This window comes from Pongo abelii, chromosome 3, assembly GCF_028885655.2.
Source record: "Pongo abelii isolate AG06213 chromosome 3, NHGRI_mPonAbe1-v2.0_pri, whole genome shotgun sequence".
Taxonomy (NCBI): Eukaryota; Metazoa; Chordata; class Mammalia; order Primates; family Hominidae; genus Pongo; species Pongo abelii.
In genome coordinates this window covers 181,174,397-181,194,733 of record NC_071988.2, presented here as the reverse complement: position 1 = coordinate 181,194,733, position 20,337 = coordinate 181,174,397, and the positions used below count along the sequence as shown (strand labels likewise).

The window sequence follows — 20,337 nt, the reverse complement described above, 5'->3', positions numbered from 1 at the left end:
ATTACATTCAAGTCTCATAGAGAAGACATTTGAGCAAAGGAGGTGAGTTAGCCACGTGGATCCTGAAGGGAGCAGCATTCCAGGCAACAGGCAGGGAGGATCAGGAGTGTGAGTGCAAAGGCCATGGGCTGCCACTGCCTCGCAAGGTCAGGGTGACTTTAGCACTTTTGGATGTTTTGCCAGTCGGCTTGGTGAAAATGATATCTCAGTTTGGTTTTCATCTGTTTTTCTTATAAGACCATCTTTTTTAAGTTCATGAGTCATTTCTATTTTTTTTTTGTAAAATCACTTCATAACTTTTAACTAAGTCTCTAATTACTCTAAGTCTCCAATTAATTGTGAGGGTTTTTTTTTTTTTTTTTTTTTTAGCTGGGCGTGGTGGCTCACACCTATAATCTCAGCACTTTGGGAGGCTGAGGCAGGCAGATCACCTGAGGTCAGGAGTTCAAGACCAGCCTGGCCAACATGGTGAAACCCCGTCTCTACTAAAAATACAAAAAAATTAGCCAGTGTGGTGGCTCACGCTTGCAGTCCCAGCTACTCGGGAGGCTGAGGCAGGAGAATCACTTGAACCCGGGAGGCAGAGGTTGCAGTGAGCCGAGATTGTGCTACTGCACTCCAGCCTGGGTGACATGGCGAGACACTGTCTCAAAAACAAAACAAAAAAAAATTGTGAGATTTTTTTTTTCCTAGGGGTACTTTATAAAAATTGGCCTTCTGAAAACATGAGCTGTGAATATCTTTTCTCCCAGTTTGCTGCTTACCCTTGGACTTGGTTTATCGTGCTCTCTGCCATGAATAAGTTATTTTATCATATATAAATTGCATCAAATTTATTAGTTAGGACATAAACTCAGCTACTATTAAAACAAAAATCTAAACATAGCAATGGCATAACATAACCAAGGAGGAAGCTCATTTCTTTCTCACACACAAAATAGTCTGAACACTGGAAGTTCAAGACTGATAAGATGTTTCCACGATATTGGGAAGCCACACTCTTTCTATTTTGTGGTTCAGCCGTCCTCAACCCATGGCTTCCATCTCATATTCTAGGGTGACAGGTCCAAATCTCATCCACCACATCCACACTCCAGCCAGTGGGAGGAGTAGAAAGGAAGCACAGAGCACACCCCCATTTCTTTCAAGAGTACATCATGGACGCCGCATACTATGCTCCTCTCAGATCCCCATGAACCATACGCACGTTGCAAGGGAGTCTTCAGCAATTTCTGCCAAGTCCTTGTTTTGTTTGGTTTCTGTATTGTGACATTAAAAAGTTTTTAGAAGACACTAAATTCTATTTACAACTCTGAAAAATTACATTACTTAATAATGTCAATCACTATCACCTAATCATTTTCACTGTGCTTTCTGCTTCCAAAGTGAATCAGCAGTGGAACATCTTTCCCCCCAAGTCCATTCTTCACCAAATTCATGACTACTTAGCTCAACAGCAATGCCTCAAGAAAACATAGAGGAAAAGCACTGTCAAAGAGTTCAGTTTGAATGCAGAACCATAAAAATAAAAACATTTCTCAAGTGAAAATGCAAAGTACTTCAAAGAGTAATTCATATTTTTGTCTCCTCAGTTTTTAATCATTAGCTCTTGCAACCAGCAATCATTCGTCTGGTTTGTGAAAAAAACTTATTTGTCTTTATTAATATGACAGCATTATTCTCAAATTCTGAATTATGCCAAGTAGAACTGCTATTCCAGACTCAAAACTAGTTTAATAATTTTTAAATAACAAATGGTGAAACACTAAAACAGAAAGCGGGGAAAAAAAATACTCTGTAAACTTTTTAAAATCTGTTTTTACAGTGTTCCATTTATCACAAAAAAGGTTGGCCCAAGGAAATAAAATCTAGAAAAATAGGAAATTAAGGTAGATTGCCACTTCCTAACTATGTGGCCTGGAGCAAGTTACTAGAGCTGCTGCAAGGATTAAATGAACAGTTCGTGATCATTAAATGCAAATAATTATTCAGTGACAACTAATAGAGTTAACATGTTAGAAAGTACAATAAATGGCACCATGATCTAGATTATCTGTGACAGAGAAAAACAACAAACATTAGCTGGCTTTTCAATTATTTCATGTCTGTCAACTCTGAAGGCAAAAATAATATGGACAAATTAAGTACAAGGCTTACAAACTCAGCTCTCCTGGCACTGATAATAAAACACACTTGAAGTGAAACGCAACCAGTGTTCAAAGTCGGTAAAATACTGTGGCAGTGAATGCTCTAGCATCCTTACCACCCATCGATTAGTCTATATTTAGGGTTGACTCTTTATATCAGGAAATCCATGGGAAAGATTTGAGGATGTCAAGGTAAGTGGTAATCTCTACCACTTATTACAATTTTGTTTATCTGATAGATAGGCTGTTTCTCTACATTCCCCAAAGAATCCAAAGTTAACTTGCAAGAGTTATATTTGCTTTAGTAGGCATTTGCAGAGAATGACCATTCAATCAACATTTATTAAATTCAGTGAGCATTTACCACATGCCAGGACACATATGATAAGCAAAATTTCTCTCAGTTATCTCTTCTAAGGATTCAGATTTTGGAAAAGTAAGTTAATTAAGAATACATAGTTAAGAAATGTAAGAATACAAAAAACAGTGAATCTTATTTTACAGATGTTCTGGAAATAGTTGTAAGCTAGAAAAACCCCTCTCCTCTCCTCCTATCCATCCCCCATAGAATTCATGTTTAGTTCCTGTTATGAAAATTCCTTGCTGAGGTGTCAGCATCAAAGTATGTTTTATTTAGTCTTACTAGTCTAGAAAATTCCCCTTACTTTATTAGAAAGCACTGAACTAACCACACTTACTCTTTTCACTTAACAATCATGCCTCAGGCAGGCAGAGTTTCCATGTGGGGTACAACGTGCTTCCCTTCAAGGTCTGCAAACACTTCTCCTTTCCACAGTGCAGCTGTCACTGGAGGGTTTTTACATGTGTATATAAAAATGGGAAAGTGATGGTTTTTTTTTTTTAAAGAAAAATGAAACTGAAATTATGAAAATAGTACTTAGTAGTAGCAGCAGCAAATTGTTCAGTACTTAAAGGATAAGCAAATTGGGACCTCACTTCCAGGCAATTAAGCTGGTTAAGAGAAGACTGACAATAATAATAGTACAGACGGTGCCCAACTTCCAATGGTCTGACAAGCTTTTTTGTCTTTACGACACACTCAACTTCCAGTACCACAACGATTCTGCTTTTCATTTTCAGTAGAATATCCAATAAATTACATGAGGTACTTAACAGTTTGTTATAAAATAGGCTTTGTGTTAAAAGATCCTGCAAGGCCAGGCGCAGTGGCTCATGCCTGTAATCCCAGCACTTTGGAAGGCCGAGGTAGGCGGATCACGAGGTCAGGAGATCGAGACCATCCTGGCTAACACGGTGAAACCCCGTCACTACTAAAAATGCAAAAAAATTAGCCGGGCATGGTGGCGGTGCCAGTAGTCACAGCTACTCGGGAGGCTGAGGCAGGAGAATGGCGTGAACCCGGGAGGCGGAGCTTGCAGTGAGGCCGAGATCGTACCACTGCACTCCAGCCTGGGCGACAGAGCGAGACTCTGTCTCAAAAAATAAAAATAAAAAATAAAAAATAAAAAAAAAATCCTGCCCAACTGTAGGCTAATGTAAGTGTTCTGAGCATGTTTACGGTAGCCTAAGTGTATGTGTCGGTTCTCACACTGCTATAAAGAACTACCTGGGACTGGGTAACTTGAAAAGAGGTTTAACTGGCTCACAGTTCCTCAGGCTGTACAGGAAGCATGACTGGGGAGACCTCAGGAAACTTACAATCATGGGGGAAGGCGAAGGGGAAGCAAGTATGTCTTACCATGGCGGAGCAGAAAAGAGAGCAAAGAGGGAAGTGCTACACACACGTTTAAACCACCAGATCTCATGAGCACTCATCCACTATCATGAGAACAACACAGGGGAAATCTGCCCCCATGATCCAATCACCTCCCACCAGGTCCCTCCCCCAACGGGACAATAATTTGACATGAGATTTGGGTGGGGGAACAGAGCCAAACCGTATCATTAGGCTAAGCAATGATGTTCAGTAGGCTAGGTACGTTAACTGCATTTTGGCTTAGGATATTCTCAACATATAGTGGGTTTATTGGGATGTAACCACATTGTAAGACAAGAAGTAAGTGTAGTGGTAGTAATAATAATAAATATCTAAGACTAACACTGAGATTCTATTCTATCCATTAGTTCTCAGGCCCTGATGTGCAAATGAATCATCTAAGATGTTAATTTAAAATGCATCTATCCCACCCAATTCCCCAGTTTCTAATCATTAGATAGGAGATCCATCAAAGTAACTTTTAAACAAATATCCTGGATGTTTCTTACATATGGGGCTGGCCAACTCTGAAAAACTTTCAGAAAAATGGTCTCAATATGAAGTCCCAAGAAGAACAAATGGCAGGAAAAAAAAGTACAACTTTATTAATATCCATGCAACTAGGTACATGCATTGTATTAATCAGTGCTATTTTAATTTTTCCTCAAATAATTTTTTTTTAATTATGAGCAAATGAGCCCCTTCAAGTGTTGCTGAAATGCCAAAGCTTAATCCTGAAAGAACCCTGACTGAGGATTTCCAAATAACCTGACACTACCAGTACTGGGCAAAAAAGAGAAATCTGAAGACTAAAGAGGTTCGTATACGAAAGCAGTACTTGCGAGTCTCTCAAATGAGGGGAATTCACGCTTACAGAATCTCAGAATTTGACCACAGGATCTTGAGCTAGGAACCACAATGGACAGCTGATTTGATTTCAATACATTTCATCCTACAGTGGACAAAACGGAAGTCACAATAGCCCTAGTTTGTAATGAGAAACTCTAAAAGGCTCCTGGTTTCTGTTTTTCATCAACAGGAAGGAAATTAACGAGGCCAAACAAAACCAAATACAGACCATTATAAAATGATCAGTTCACCTTCCAATGTAAACAGATAGAAAGCCTCTGGGACAATCAGAACTGTATGATCCCCACTGAGCATTATCCCAAGTCTAAACAAAGAATAATGGGCATGAGGGAAATACTTGATCTGACCCCCTCACCTCTCCCACCTTCCTTCCTACTACCCCTCAACATAACCTGCTGCTCCTGACCGGCTGCTTTCCTTCTGTTCCTTCCAACTCCGCCATGCTGTTCAAGATGTTTACCTCTCTCCATCTACCCTCTACAACCCACTGTACCTTAAGAGATGGCTCAAAAACTACTACTTTAAGAAAATCTTCCCACTCACTGTTTTCCAAACTCTAAAATACTTAGCCCATCTAATTTCATTGTTTTATGTTTTTCTGTAATGATTTCTTATTCCTGAGCGTCTTCTTCTAACTACAATGAACTTCCGTTCAAGGCAGGAACTGTGCATCATGCCTAGTAGAAGCTGGGAAACATTTCAGTGATCATTTGCTCAGGTAAATCGGATCAGATGACATCCTTCTGATGAACCCCATGGTCGTTCACAGGAGAAGGTCCAAACCCCCTGGCAGAGCCCATGAAGGAAGCAGGAAAAGGCTGTGCAAAGAGCGCAGGTTCTGGAGCACAGATTCCTTCTTCCACACTAGCCACGTGATCCTGGTAAAGTCAAATTCTGAGATTCTAGTTCCTCAACTGCAAAATGGAAGACACTGATGCCTTCTTCACAGAGCTCCTTTTATTTAATGAAACAATATATATGCAGTGCCTTGCATGACGGGTACAAAAAGTACCAGTTCTCTTCATCTCCTTTCCTCTCTTACGATCATCTCTGAAAGGACCAACCTACAGCTTTGCTTTCTGCTCCCAACCCCAACATTCCTTATGCTGCAAACTTCATCCTGTTCGGCCAGGCCACACATTTTTTTTTTTTTCCACCTATGCCACAAAAGTTTTGAACAAACCTGCAGTCTAGCTTCTAAATAGTATATTTTCTCTTGTAAATTTATTACTCATCCTTCTAGTTCCAGGTTAACTATCACCTCCTCTGAGAAGTGTTTTGGTACATTTCAAGGAAAGTGAGTCACTTTCTTCCAGCTTCCCAGTGCCTTGTGTACATGCTCACGTAAAGCAGGTGCCAGAGCGTCATAATTATTCACATTAGGAGTTTCTCCTCAATAGTTTTTAAACTCCTCTAACTCTTAAGTACCCCCAATATATATACTACATAACGCTTGATTGGCACTCAAATATTTTCTTAATAAGTAAATTAATGAACTGAATAGACAGGAACCCAGGTAAGGTATTAAAGTGCTTGAAAGTCAAAGATGTCAACTTCAGTTTACCAGTAAATGGAAAAATAGAGCCAGGATCTAAGAGCCTCCTCGGCAATATCCTAGAGATCCACAAGGTGGCACTCTCTCCATGGGAAAGAGCTGTGTGTGCCGCTCCACATTTTCATTTAAGGAGGCAGCCAGTAAATGCAAGCGATCAAGTTGAAGATTTTCATTTAAGGAGGCAGCCAGTAAATGCAAGCGATCAAGTTGAAGTTGACAAGGAAATTGAAAGAACAAAAAACTACTAAGTCCAAAGAAAACTGATTAAATCAGCAAAGACAATTATTAGAGGGCAAGAAAATAACTGTGAAAATGCTACTTCATTCAGCTGTCAATACAACGTGAAAACTTAAGTGAGGCCCAGTCAGCCAAAAAGGTTGCTCATGGAGGCCAGGCACAGTGGCTCACGCCTGTAATCCCAGCACTTTAGGAGGCAGAGGCAGGTGGATCACCTGAGGTCAGGAGTTTGAGATCTGCCTGGCCAACATGGTGAAACCCCGTCTCTACTAAAAATACAAAAATTAGCCAGGCGTGTTGACGGGCGCCTGTAGTCCCAACTACTTGGGAGGCTGAGGCAAGAGAATCGCTTGAACCCAGGAGGCAGAGGTTGCAGTGGGCCAAGATCGTGTCACTGCACTCCAGCCTGGGAAACAAGAGCAAAACTCTGCCAAAAAAACGAAGAAAGAAAGAAAAGCCAAGGGGGACTGACAAGGAGAGAAAAGAGAGTTGAAACAAAACAGAGTGGCAGGCGTTGCGGAAGTGGCTGTGGGCAAAGGATGCTGATCCTAGAAGACCATCGGCTCAAAACAAGACTCGCAACAGCCACAAACATGGCCATCTAAGTTTTGGGGGGTTTTCGGGAGTGGAGAAGCAATAAACAGAAACAGAAAGAATGGTGGCCATGCAAAACCTAAGCAAACTGGAACTAGAAGTTAGTGCTTTCCCAGATGATCCTGACAAAATATGAAACAAGGAGGGTGTATAGGATACAAGAGACTCCTCCCACTTTAGCAGAGCAAGTGCAATACGACCAAGCCTGAAGCGGCCCAGGGGAGTGAGGAAGCTCCTCTGAATGCTTCACATGGGCAGCATTAACAAGGTCATTAAAACAGAGAAGCAAAAAGATGGCAATTGCTTTGTGAGTAAGAATAGGCAAAATGTCCAGAAATAGTGGCTGAGCTGAGCACACGAAACAGCTATCTGAGACAGGTTGGGTACAACTGAGAACCACATATAGCATCAAATACCAATTTTGGTGCTATTTTAGAACGGTCACTTTATACTATCCAGGATGTAATACCACACAGTATCACATTCAAAGGACAAAGCTGTTGGCATCTGGAGAAAAGGAGACAGGAATCATCATCGAGGGCTATTGATCCCATGCCTATAAAACAAGAAAGCAAAATAAAATGAAGACTAACAAAGGTTCCAATAACTACGTGGAGACCACCAGGAACTCCAGAGGGCCAGCCACCCGTGACCAAAAAATAGAAAAACACCTTTATTTTCCTGTATCTGCTGTCTCACCAACACCCTCCAACCAAAAGATAAAGGGACAACTTCCCAAGCTTCTCCCTCTTCACAGCCTATCATCACATTCTGGGGGTTCCCCTCCCAAGTCTCTATCGAAACCCTTTGCTACAGTTCAGGGTCCCATTTTTGCTCACCTACACTGCTGTTATTACAGACTTCTGGCCAGCTTAGACTTGCGCTCTCAAATATACAATTATGCCAAAAAACCACAGTGAAAATTACTTATTTACAACAAATTATCCTCTATCCTTTTATAGGACTCCAGCAGACAGTTGAGATCAGAGGTTTTCAATGTCAAGAGCCCTTGGGATTTCAAGGCGTGCAAACCTCTTTCAACCATAATAGCTACTGTTGTTGGGCTGAACAGGATTTTCTATGAACAAAGTGTTCCATGGCTTCAAAAAAATAAGTTCTAACAATGGCCACCTTCCAATAGACAGATGGCTTTCCAGATACACAATAATTTTAATCTTTTTCACAAATATATTACACCATTTCTGTTACTGGATTTATTACAGTTTAAAAATTTGTATATTTTTACTCCTCTGATGGAGCTCTGAACTATAAGCTGATAGACAAAGTCTTCATTATTTATTTTTGTATAGCCAAATGGCACAAAGCAAGCTCACTAGATAAATTAATGCAACACAGCACAGTAAACAACCCCAACAATGATATCAAGCCACAAGAAATATAAAGTGCATGTACTAAAACATGAAGTATACGCCAAATTTTAGAAGGAGCCCTAACAAGAATTAAGGGCTTTGGTATTTACAATTTCCACTGTTGGAATACTGATATTTTATTATAAAATGATATTATTCATAATACTGAGTTATATGTAAATATATCAATTATACATAAATTCCCACAATAAGAAAACAAATGACATTTTTAAAGTAGAGGGTAATTTTCATTCTATTTCTTAAAAGTTCTAAATTGTGAGGAAATTACTTCATTTATAATTAAAAACTCTGAAGGAAGAAAACACCATTTTAAGATTTTCAAAAAAAATCCTTATTTTCCAAACAATAGCAATTCATTTACAAGGAATTGCAACCAACAAAACAGGAAAAGTCAGTAAGATCAATAAGAACTCTGAAAACTGATGAAAATATTAAAGACATTTCATCTTTATACTGAAAATATAGGTGACACAGCAGACATCCTTTTTTTTTAACTAGCAAACAATGTAAACTACTAAAGAACCAATAAAGCCAGATATTCTATAGGCTCATTAATGTTATCATTTTTTTCATTATTTATTATTTTTATTATTGTTTTTGAGACAAAGTCTCACTGTCACCCAGGCCAGAGTGCGGTGGTGCACTCTTGGCTCAATGAAACCTCCACCTCCCAGGCTCAAGTGACCTTGCCACCTCAGCCTCCTGAGCAGTGCTGGGACCATAGAGGTGCGCCACCGCACTGGCTAATTTTTGTATTTTTTTAGAGATGGGGTCGTGCCATTTTGTCCAGGCTCGAACAAACATTTTGTTTGTCTCGAACTCCTGGGCTCAAGCAATCCACCCACCTCAGCCTCCCAAGGTGCTGGGATTACAGGCATGAGCCACTGTGCCTGGCACAATCTTAAATTTATGAAATTCATTTTTAACATGAAAGGAAGGAGTGAAACACTGGGAGTTATGAAGCTATTCAATAAACAATAAATGAAAGGGAAAACACCAATACAAACTATATATATAGATAGAGAGATTACAATACATAAAATCCATGAGTCACGAGGGTAAAGAAATAAATCCAAGGGCTCAAGAACAATTTTTCACATTTAAAAGAATCTGAAATTTTGACTCTTTTGGAAACTACTAATGGGTTACGAAATTAATTTACAAATGTGTCTTTTAGATTCATATGCTGCAATTTTATCTTCACAAGAAACCTGTTCCTCACCTGGAGTCACCAGGGTCTCAGAAAAAGTAAAGGTAACTTATACACACCCAGAGACAGAGTCAAATTCAAAGCTAAATCTGCCTAACTTCACTATAGGAGTCCCAACAGCAAGAAACTTCAACAACACTGCAAAACATTTGACAGCACCAGTACCCTCTCACATCAGAAAGGATACAAAAAGCAAGCTGTATTTTTCTCCTATACCTTACCCTAAACAAGTTTTTATTCACTAAGCAGTTTCATAGAAAATTGATACAAAGAATCCAACACCTGATGATGTGTAACCAACCATTTTATTAGGAAGTGAGACCATAATGAAGGTCTTTATCTACAGATCAAAGGAGTTCCTTCTTTTGAATAGAGAACTGAAAAAAAATAACCATCGGGAACAGACTAAATGCAAATTGCCATGGTAGGCATGAGAAGGCAAACTTGAAACATAAACATAGTCCCTACCCTCCTGAAGATTACGGATTAATTGTATTTTTAACAATGTTTTTATTTAAATACTCTTCTGTTCAATATAAAAATAAAACATTTTCATTTTAAAATAGTAATATAAAAATATCATTGTCAAGAAGCCTTAAAGGATCTCCATATGTACATAAAACAGTCCTTCGTAAGTATCTGTGTGGGCATGGGTGTGCATGTGCTTGAATTCTCATACTTACATACAGGCGAGGTGGTTGTTGAGCACCCGTGTCCTACAATTCCATGCAAAGGCTAAGTCTTTAAAGATGCCATTTTTTTTCAAATAAAACCTTTGGTTTCACTGTTTTGTTTTGTTTTTTTTTTTGAGACAGGGTCTCAGTTGCCCAGGTGTGATCTCAGCTCACTGCAAACCCTGCTGCTGGGGCTCAAGCAATTCTCGTGGCTCAGCCTTCCAAGTAGCTGGGATTACAGGCTCATGCCACCACACCAGGCTAATTTTTGTATTTTTAGTAGAGACGGGGTTTCGCCATGTTGCCCAGGCTAGTCTCGAACTCCTGGCCTCAAGTGATCCGCCCACCTCGGCCTCCCAAAGTGCTGGGATTACAGGTGTGAGCCACTGCATCCAGCCACCATTTTCTTTATGTACACACATAAGCATAATAAAATTAGGACAGAAAAATACTTCAAAATGGTGGTTACATCTTGCTGGGTAAAAACAGAAGAGGCCAGGTGCAGTGGATCACACCTGTAATCCCAGCACTTTGGGAGGCCAAGGTGGGTGGATCACTTGAGGTCAGGAGTTTGAGACCAGCCTGGCCAATATGGCGAAACCCCAGGTCTACTAAAAGTACAAAAATTAGCCGGGCGTGGTGGCACACGTCTGTAATCCCAGCTACTTGGGAGGCTGAGGCACGAGAATGGCTTAAACCAGCGAGGTGGAGGTTGCAGTGAGCTGAGATCGTGCCACTGCACTCCAGCCTGGGCAACAGAGCTACACTCTGTCTCAAGAAAAAAAACAGTAAGAAAGAAAGAAAAAGAGAGAGAGAGAGAAAGAGAGAGGAAGAAAAGGAAGGAAAGAAGGAAGGAAGGAAGGAAGGAAGGAAGGAAGAAAGAAAGAGAAAGAAAGGAAAGAAAGAAAGAAAGAGAAAGGAAGGAAGAATCGCAGTATTTTGCTTCCTGGGGTAGGGGTGGGGGGCTATAAAAATGAATGATCTAAGTAGTAGATTAGTGCTTTTGTAATAATTTTAAAACAATTTACTGTGATGTAAAGTAAAATAAAATCTTGGTCACATCAGGAAGGAAAAAAATAGTGTAGTAATTGGATATGAATAAGAGAGGCAAAGGAGAAACTTCAGGATGGAAGGCTTCGTGGCACACTTAGGGTCAGGCTTACGGTCTCAGAAACGCGGCAGGAAGAAGAGGCTGAAGATACAAATGAGAACAGAAATAACTCCATCATACAGGCAAAACGACATCCCTTCCTCCTAGAGACACGAGTGGGACAAGAGGTAAATGCAGATACAGATAAATTAGGGTGTCTGAGACCAGAAAGCAAACTTGAGGCAGAGTTCGCTGGAGGAGGTATGGGAGAAAAGAAAGGGGACAGCGATGGATGAGCAGCCTCACAGAGCAGTGGGAATAGCTGCTGTGAAAACTGAAAGCCAAGTCAACAACTGCAAAGACTGCTAAAAGCAACAAGAGCTCAGCTGAGGCTTGCAGTTCTAAATTGCACATTTACAGATTTAAATGAAAATGCTTTAAAAGACCCAATAGGCCTCAATGTAGCTCTTTTATGGAGAACAATTTCCTCTCCTGGAATAGAGAGAGATAAACCCCTTACAAAGTGCTATGAAAACTCTTTTGGAAACCAAAGCAGTCAGTCATATGTATGTGGAAAACAGGCAAAGAGGTGCACAGTTACACTTATTTATAGTGTGGGCGTGTGTGTGTGGACGCTTGAACTTTTGCAATGGTTGAATTTCTGATCCAAAGGTTTTGAGCACGTTAAATGTAATTATATATTAAACGGTATTTCCGTTTTACTTCACTATTTGTGAAGATGGCTGGCCATTAAGAAAAAACTAAAGCAGATCAGTTTCCATGGTGTACTATGAGACAGCCCCAGGTTCAAAGAATTTTTCCAGAGAACAAATTCCCAACTTCTTATTGGCAATATGCTGCAACTTTTACTATGATTTATCCAGTGTTTTCACATATATGTTTCTCATTTAAGATTAAATTGTTAAATAAAAACAAATATAAGTTAAGGTCCCTCTGGTGAGGAATTCATATTATCCGCCTCAGTATTCCCACAAAACAGCACAATACCTAACAGGGTAGATAATAAAGGCAAGGAAGGCAGAAATTACCTGATAGGCTTTTCCATTCTGTAAAGTTAAGCTAATTTTCTCTAACTTTCTAATGCAAACAAATACAATTTGATTCCAAATGGGCAACTCTAAATTTTAAAAATGCAATCTTATCAAAATCACAATGTTCCCCCCAACTCAATACAATTTAAAACGGCGTTTTTGTCATCTTGGTCTTTCATGTTAAAACAATAACACCATCAGAGCTAGAGCATCACTATCGTAATTCCTTCCTGACAAACATTTAAAGCAACTAAAAAATTGGAAGACCAAAATGTAAATTATCAGTGATGAGAATGACAATGATGCTGGCACTAACATGCTTGTGCACTTATTCTGAACATGCTGCTCTAAACACTCTGTACAGGTTACTGTATCTCATCCTCATGCCAACCCTGATAGGTAGGAACTATTATTATCGGTTCCACATTATAGGTGAGAAAAACGAGGTACAGGGGTGGATCAAAAGAGTATTATATTTACCTGGCAAAATTATTGAAACCATAGACTTAGAAGGCACCAGCACATAAACATAATAAAATGACTACTCTGCTCATCTCTTGGTCATAAAACCAAAGTGTGAAAGCCTTTGATATTTCTGACTACAGTATTCTTCAAGTTCAAGGAAGAACAAGAACAAACAAGTCGTTTCCCCAAAAGGTAATAACAAGAGGAGTACTATTATTAAGTTTATCACAAATTTATATATATAACACAAATACAGTAATTTTTAATTTTCAAAACCGAACTCACACAAATTGGTAAGAGCAGAAACATGTCTAAGGATCACGGAAGAAAATAGTTCAACTACATTTCATCACAAGATTGGCCAAATGCTAGAAATCTGATTATGTGAATTTACAATTAGTCTCCGAATTTTGGGTCTTATGAAATCATGATTTGTGGAATATCCAAAGACTTTTCATCACTTACTAACACTGTCACCTACTTCTAACTAGTCAAATATGGGCAGGTGCTACAATCAACTCTACAGAGTGGAATACATTCAAATTTAAGATTACCTAAAATATGGCTTTGCATTATCAGCATAGCTCACATGCACTGTCTAAACCTCTAAGCCTACTTTAAAAAAAAAAAAAAAAAAGGTATGTTTGAAGACACTGTAATCTACCTTCGATTTAAATAAGTAATCAATAATAAATGTTAGGCAGTCATAATGTAGCATGAGCTGCTGGTGGGTTTCAGTTGCCACTTTAGGAGAACAGGTTGGGGCAGGGAGAGAGTATGTGTTTACCCCAGCATGTACACAAGCATTATTTTATGGTGACAAGGCATGAAAAGGGCCAGAAAATGCTGGCGACTAGGATAAGAGCTATGGCAGCAGAATCACAATGTCTGGGCTCAAATCTTTGTCCCACGTTAGGCAGTGGGAGCTTGGGCAAGTTCTTTACTGTCTCAAAGCTTCAGTTTGTCCAGCTGGGATAATAATAACAAGTACCTCACAAGATACCCATGAAGAATAAGTAAATGAATGCAAATAAATCACTTATTAGAGGACACGGGACATAGGAAGTGCTTGTTAAATGTCGGCTATCACCTCATCATCATCAATACTATCCAAACCATGTTTCAGAGGAAGACAGAATATGAGAAAGTTGATGCTTACTGCCACTAGACTGCTTTGATAAATGCCAGTAATAGAATTCAAATATCACTATCCCTGTTATTTGTATACTCATTCCACTGATAACCTTTTATTGCTCCCCAAATAACACTTTATTAACATCTTCATTTCTTCTGGAATAAGTATGTTAAGAGCACTTGCCTCTTGTTAATTTTCTCATTATCAAATACATCTTGATTATTTACGACTCTATATTTGGTGTTAGGTTCTTTTAAGCTTGAGACGGATATTTATGATTGTCTGCTGAACAGGTCCTAGATGTCATAGTTTCGTATGTTGCAACCTCAGAATCCTCCTAGATTCTATTTACCTGTATCTTCTAAAATCCATCATCCCTGACTCCTCCATTCCCTCAGTCTTTGCCTCAGTTCAAGTACTTACCACCTCAGATGGCTGTAACTGTCTCCTTAACTGATCTCTTTGTCCAGACACTCAATCTATCTAACTCACCCTTCATATTTTCATACAACCACAGGTATTACCTTTGAGGGAACAGGTAGACAGGGAGGGTTGGGAGACATGTGATCACATCATTTTGCTGCATGAAAATCAGCCTCCAAGCTACTATTAAAAGAGGCTTAAAGAAAATCAACAATCACAATGAATAAACTTTAGATTTTGATTCAAATAAATAAGCTGTAAAAAAAAAATTGAGACAAAAACTTTGAATATTTTCATGATATTAAAGACTTATTTTTAAAGACTTGATAATGTTGTGTTTAAGGTTTTTTAAAGTCACTATCTTTTAGAAATATGTATCATAATAATTACGGATGAACTGTGCTGTCTGGGATTTACTTCAAAATCATCCAGTTGGAGCTGGGAGAGGAGAGTAAGAAATGAAAACACAATTGGCCATAGGTTTGCCATGTTGGACAATGAGTATTTGGGGGTCTGTGATACCACTGTGTCAAATATTGTGTAATTTTCCATAACACGTTATTTAGGAGGGAAAAAAAATCTCCTGAAGAACCCAGGACCTGAATTGCCTGAAGGATCCAGGTCGTTTTCTGAACAACACGTTCTTGACCAAGTATGACTGTAGACTACGTCTTCTCTTGACTTACCACCCTGACCCACACCACAGGCCAGTCACACTAAACTTGCCATGATGTTCAAAATATCAGGCCGGGCCCTGTCACCTCTCTGCGTCCCAGCACATACTGTTCCTTCTGCCTAAAAAGTCTCTGTAGCCTCCTGGACACATCTTTGAGACCTGGTTCCACAGCCCCTTTGCTGAGGCTCTCCTCATTTCCTTCACGCGCTCCCTTGCGCTTCTTCCACCCTTGGAACATAGCCACATTCTCACAATTACTTTGCTTTGTTTGTTTCTGTTGTTGCTGTTTTCCTTGTATTCTATTTCTACCTCCCTCAACAGATTATGAACTCCTTAAGGGCAGAAGCTGGGACTTATTTATTTGAATAAATATTCCCTATAATAAGTCTAGAAGGTAGTAATTTTTAAGTGCTTTGAAAACCAGTCAACAAAACAACAGTCATGGCAAACAATATTTAAACAAAATAATATGTCTAATAAATCATCATTTATGTTAATATGCCAATATTTATCTACTATATATTCTTTAAGAATAGGCTGTCTTTTCTTAAGGAATATGTTGCACATCTTGAAAGGAATATTAATATTATCTAAAGATGCAATTATACCCAAAGACATGGGGGCAGCTTATTTTCCTGTTTCTGAAAGAAGTATAAACTAAAATATGGCCTTTATGCTATCTTCACATTTCATCTGGTGTGGCTGTGGGAATATATGTTTTGTTCCATTAGAAAAACTGTATATTATTTCTTATTTCATAATAAAAATGTCAAAATACTCTACAATATGAAATAGTATCTTTGACCCACATGTGAGAGATACAAATATAGACACAAATGTGAACTTATCAGGAAAGAACTGTAAACTTTTATTTTATGACAGGAAACAATAAAATGTTTCCCATTTCTCAACTAAGAAAAATAAGTTAGTGCCGACTTAGCCAGCTGTTACTAATACTCCTTTGATACTTTCAGAAAATTTAGTCACTGGATTAGATACATTGCACAAACAAAAAGGAAACACCTACTAGTATAAAACTTCATTTGCTTCGTGTCTCTCATATCTCACAGTTTCACACATTAACCTGTAAAAGAGATAAAAACATGAGTTCAACATCTGTCACTAAAAAACAGACTGGTATTTTAAACCCTTAAATGAGACATATAGTCTAGAAAGTTTATTATTTTATATGGTTTGTCACAATCATTTATTAGCCTCAAGATGAATATTTTTAATACCTGGGTTAACAAAATTACATTACATTAAATCTGGTAAAGGTATGCTAGAAAAGAAAATATCTAGTAAGATGTCAACTTCACCGTGTTTATTTTATAGGGTAGAACATTGTGTGTATAATCTATTTTGTAAATGGCATGTGGACAAATTAATGTTCCCCAAGATAAATAAAAACTGAGAAGGAACCTAAAAGTTTAAAAGGAAAACCTATTGATTTTAAAAGTGATAACATCATTTACGGCTCAACAAGAATGTTACTCAACATTATGGAATTTCAGATAAAAGTAGGCTCTAAGGCTCTAATTAACTTGATATTTTTATGACCACTGAGTAACTGGAGGCTTTAGAACTTTAAAGATTTGTTACTTCAGCTGATTCATCCCAGAGTTTTTGAAAAAATTACGAAATTATAAAAATTATGAAAAACATGAATAATTTTTAAATATTCAAAATTACCCTGAGAATAGCATCTTCAAGAAGCATCCTATTATATTAAGTCAATTACATTTTTCTCAAAATACAGAAATGCAAATCAGAGAATTACTATTCCATCTTATGAAGGAACTAGAAATAGAAAAAGCTGGCTATTAGAAGTGTTTATTTCAACAGCACCTCCGTTTTGGTCAATCGGGCTACCATTCTCCAACCTGTGAAACACTAGAATCACCCCACATCCATCTTTCTTTCCTCGGTTTGCTAAATCAAAGAAACAGGTCTCTTGGGTAGTTTTTTCCCTTGTTCTTCGCATTCCCACCACCGTACTTTAGAGGTCCTTAACCTCAATCCTTTCCTGGAAACATTGCAGCTGATTCTCACTTAACTCCAGGAGGCAGCAGTGAGTCTTGAATACATCTTACTAAGCATACATTCCTCTTCAATGGGTTGAATAACAATTTTTCATAGGAAAAGATGGTAGCCAAAAGCATTAAGTCTAAAAATATCTGGTCTTAAATTAGATAATAGGCTCTGCCTTGTTTCCTGTTGGAATAGAAGGGTTCTTGCCTCGGCCTCTTTACTTCCACCCCAAATCTCATTCCTGCTTCCACGGAAGACCCTGCACTCCTGTGTAAGACCCCGTGCTCCTGCAAGCTTACCTCCTTCTCCATGTTCCTCTCTACTGAATCACGTCCATTAATATGTAACATAACTCAAGATATCACCTATCGTGTGGGCGGAACTCCTCTCTTGACCTCACATCTCCTTCCAGCTATTATCTATATTTTGCTTTTTTCCCACCACAGAAAATGTTTTAGAGTTGTCTATATAGTATTACTATTATCATTATTATTATTTTGAGATGGAGTCTCACTCTGTCACCAGGCTGGAGTGTCATGGTGCGGTCTCAGCTCACTGCAACCTCCACCTCCCGGGTTCAAGCAATTCTCCTGCCTCAGCCTCCCAAGTGGCTGGGACTACCGTTGTGTGCCACCACGCCCAGCTAATTTTTGTATTTTTAGTAGAGACAGGATTTCCTCATGTTGGCCAGTATGGTCTCGATCTCTTGACCTCGTGATCCGTCCACCTTGGCCTCCCACAGTGCTGGGATTACAGGCATTAGCCACCGCGCCCGGCCTGAGTTGTCTATATATTCTATCTCCATTTTCTCACTCCTTTCCCCACTCCTCCATCATTTGGTCCCTGAAACTCCAAAGAAAAAGCTCTAAAAATAATCAGCATCCACCTTGTTATCAGAATCCTACCTGTCCTTAGCAATTCCACTACTCTGCAGTATTTGATTACTCCTTTTTCCTTACAGCATTATCTCCTTTCAGCTACCTGTCCTTGGTCGTCTGCTTTTCCAGCTTAACTTACTAGTCATTTTTTTTTCCTGTCTGTTTTGGATGCTCCCCGACTTCACCCTCTACCTGACTTCTAAATGTTATTATCTCCAGGGTCCTGTCCTTAGCCCTCTTCTCTACGCTCCAGTAATCTCACCCAGTTCATGATTTTAATCTATACACTGATGACTTCCAAAGCAATGCCCCAGACCTAATCTCTCATCACGGCAGCCACTCAGCTAAATGCCTACTCAGTGCTGCCACTTGAATATGTAACAGCCACCTCATGCTTACAATATCTAAGACAGAATATGAATTTCTCCCCCATAATATGCTTTCCCAGAATTAGTACCCTGATATGGTTTGGCTGTATCTCCACCCAAATCTTATCTTGAATTGCAGTTCCCATAACACCCACATGTCATGGGAGCGATCAGTGGCAATAACTGAATTATGGGGCTGGTTCCCCCAGTACTGTTCTGGTATTAGTGAGTTCTTAAAAGATCTGATGGTTTTATAAGGGGCTTCCCCCTTTGCTGGGCACTCATTCTTCTCTCTCCTGCCACTTGTGAAAAAAGATGTATTTGCTTCCCCTTCTGCCATGATTCTTAAGTTTTCTGAGGCCTCCCCAGCCATGCGGAACTGTGAGTCAATTAAACTTCTTTCCTTTATAAATTACCCAGTCTCGGGTATGGCCTTATAGCGAGAACAGACTAATACAGCTACAACCTTAGAGTCATCATTCCTGACTTCTCTCTTTTCTTCACATACATCTTTCCGCCATCACCTGTTTCCAAAATACATCCTCCAGAACTGACCAAATTCACCATCTCCCCTGTTAAATCTAGCATGAGCTATCATTATCCCCCCATTATCCCTTACCAAGACCACAAGTACAGAGACTTCTGCTTCCACCTTTACATGCCTATTGTCCATTCCCCCACAAGGCCCCACAAAGCTTCCAGAGAGATCTTTCCAAACACTAAGTCAGATGATCTCACAGCTCCACTCAATCTCCACAACCTCTAACAGAAAATCCAAACTTCTATACTATTTGCTATACTTCTATACTATGTTATATTTTACTTACTTACTGTGCCTTACTATACCGTGGACCCTGCCTTCCCCTGCACCAAGCCTGTGCCCATGACAGAGCATCTGGGGCACCTCTACACTGAAGAAATCTTTGCAGGCTCTCCTGACTCCTCCTGTCACCCCTCCTTTTGACTCCAAAGCCAGAGCTGCCCAGCACCCATCCTTATCATGTCCAACATACTAAATAAAGTAACATTGATCCAAATCTCAATCTTTTCTGCTCCACTAGGAACCTCAGTTCTGTGATGTCAGGGGTTTGATTTACTTCAATGCAGTATCTCCAGAGCCTACATCAATATCAAGTACACGGTAAGTATACAATCAATTGATAACTGTTTATAAAATAAATTTAAACAGTGCTATCAGAAAGTCATGATAAAATCTTATATGAAAATATCATAAATAGAGGAATCAAGTACCAAAATGCTTTTTGTCTTTAAACATTGTTAGGCAATGTTTTAGCTAAAGCATATTGACCTTCCCTGAGTTCCTAAGGAGTATAATAACCATAATTCAGTTACTACTCAATAATCTAAAGGCGCCTATATAGTAACAATTACACTCATCCATGATGCTGCAGAAAATATGTATTATTATATTTCAGCAGGCTCTTGTTTCCAAAACTAAATAGCCCCAATTACTCTATTTTTTTAAACAGATTTTTGGTCTCTGCTCCCAATTACAGCATTCTTTTCCCCGCTGGCAAATATGCTGCTTCTTGTCTATATAAACTAAAGGGATAAAACATTAGAAAAATAGTTAAAATGATGAAGAAACATAGTTTTTAGTGAAGATCTGAAAAACCTTTACATTGCACAGAGTGTGTGATCTTACAGCAACACAGTAATGTCCACTTTAACTGCTCTGTAACAATGCAGGGAAGCTTTCAAATAAATAAAAGCCACTTCCACTCCCCCACAGGAGAACACGAATGTTGCTGCTCCACTGCCCAATACTTAACAGACTGAAAA

General features: G+C 39.0%; 1 protein-coding gene across 21 annotated transcripts in view; it reads right to left on the bottom strand.

The window, feature by feature from the left end:
* Positions 1-20,337, bottom strand: part of RAPGEF2 (Rap guanine nucleotide exchange factor 2) — a 257,227-nt gene that overhangs the window by 151,270 nt on the left and 85,620 nt on the right. For 14 of the 21 annotated variants that reach the window (XM_024246099.3, XM_024246100.3, XM_063723706.1 and 11 more), the window contains exon 3: positions 16,285-16,341. In XM_024246099.3, the coding sequence (XP_024101867.1) occupies positions 16,285-16,341 (57 nt within the window). Of the gene's footprint in view, positions 1-999; positions 1,260-1,352; positions 1,464-2,845; positions 2,955-4,759; positions 4,838-14,682; positions 14,778-16,284; positions 16,342-20,337 lie in introns of those variants that run through there. The other 7 variants (XM_054554659.2, XM_054554656.2, XM_054554657.2 and 4 more) reach the window with 7 other exon arrangements.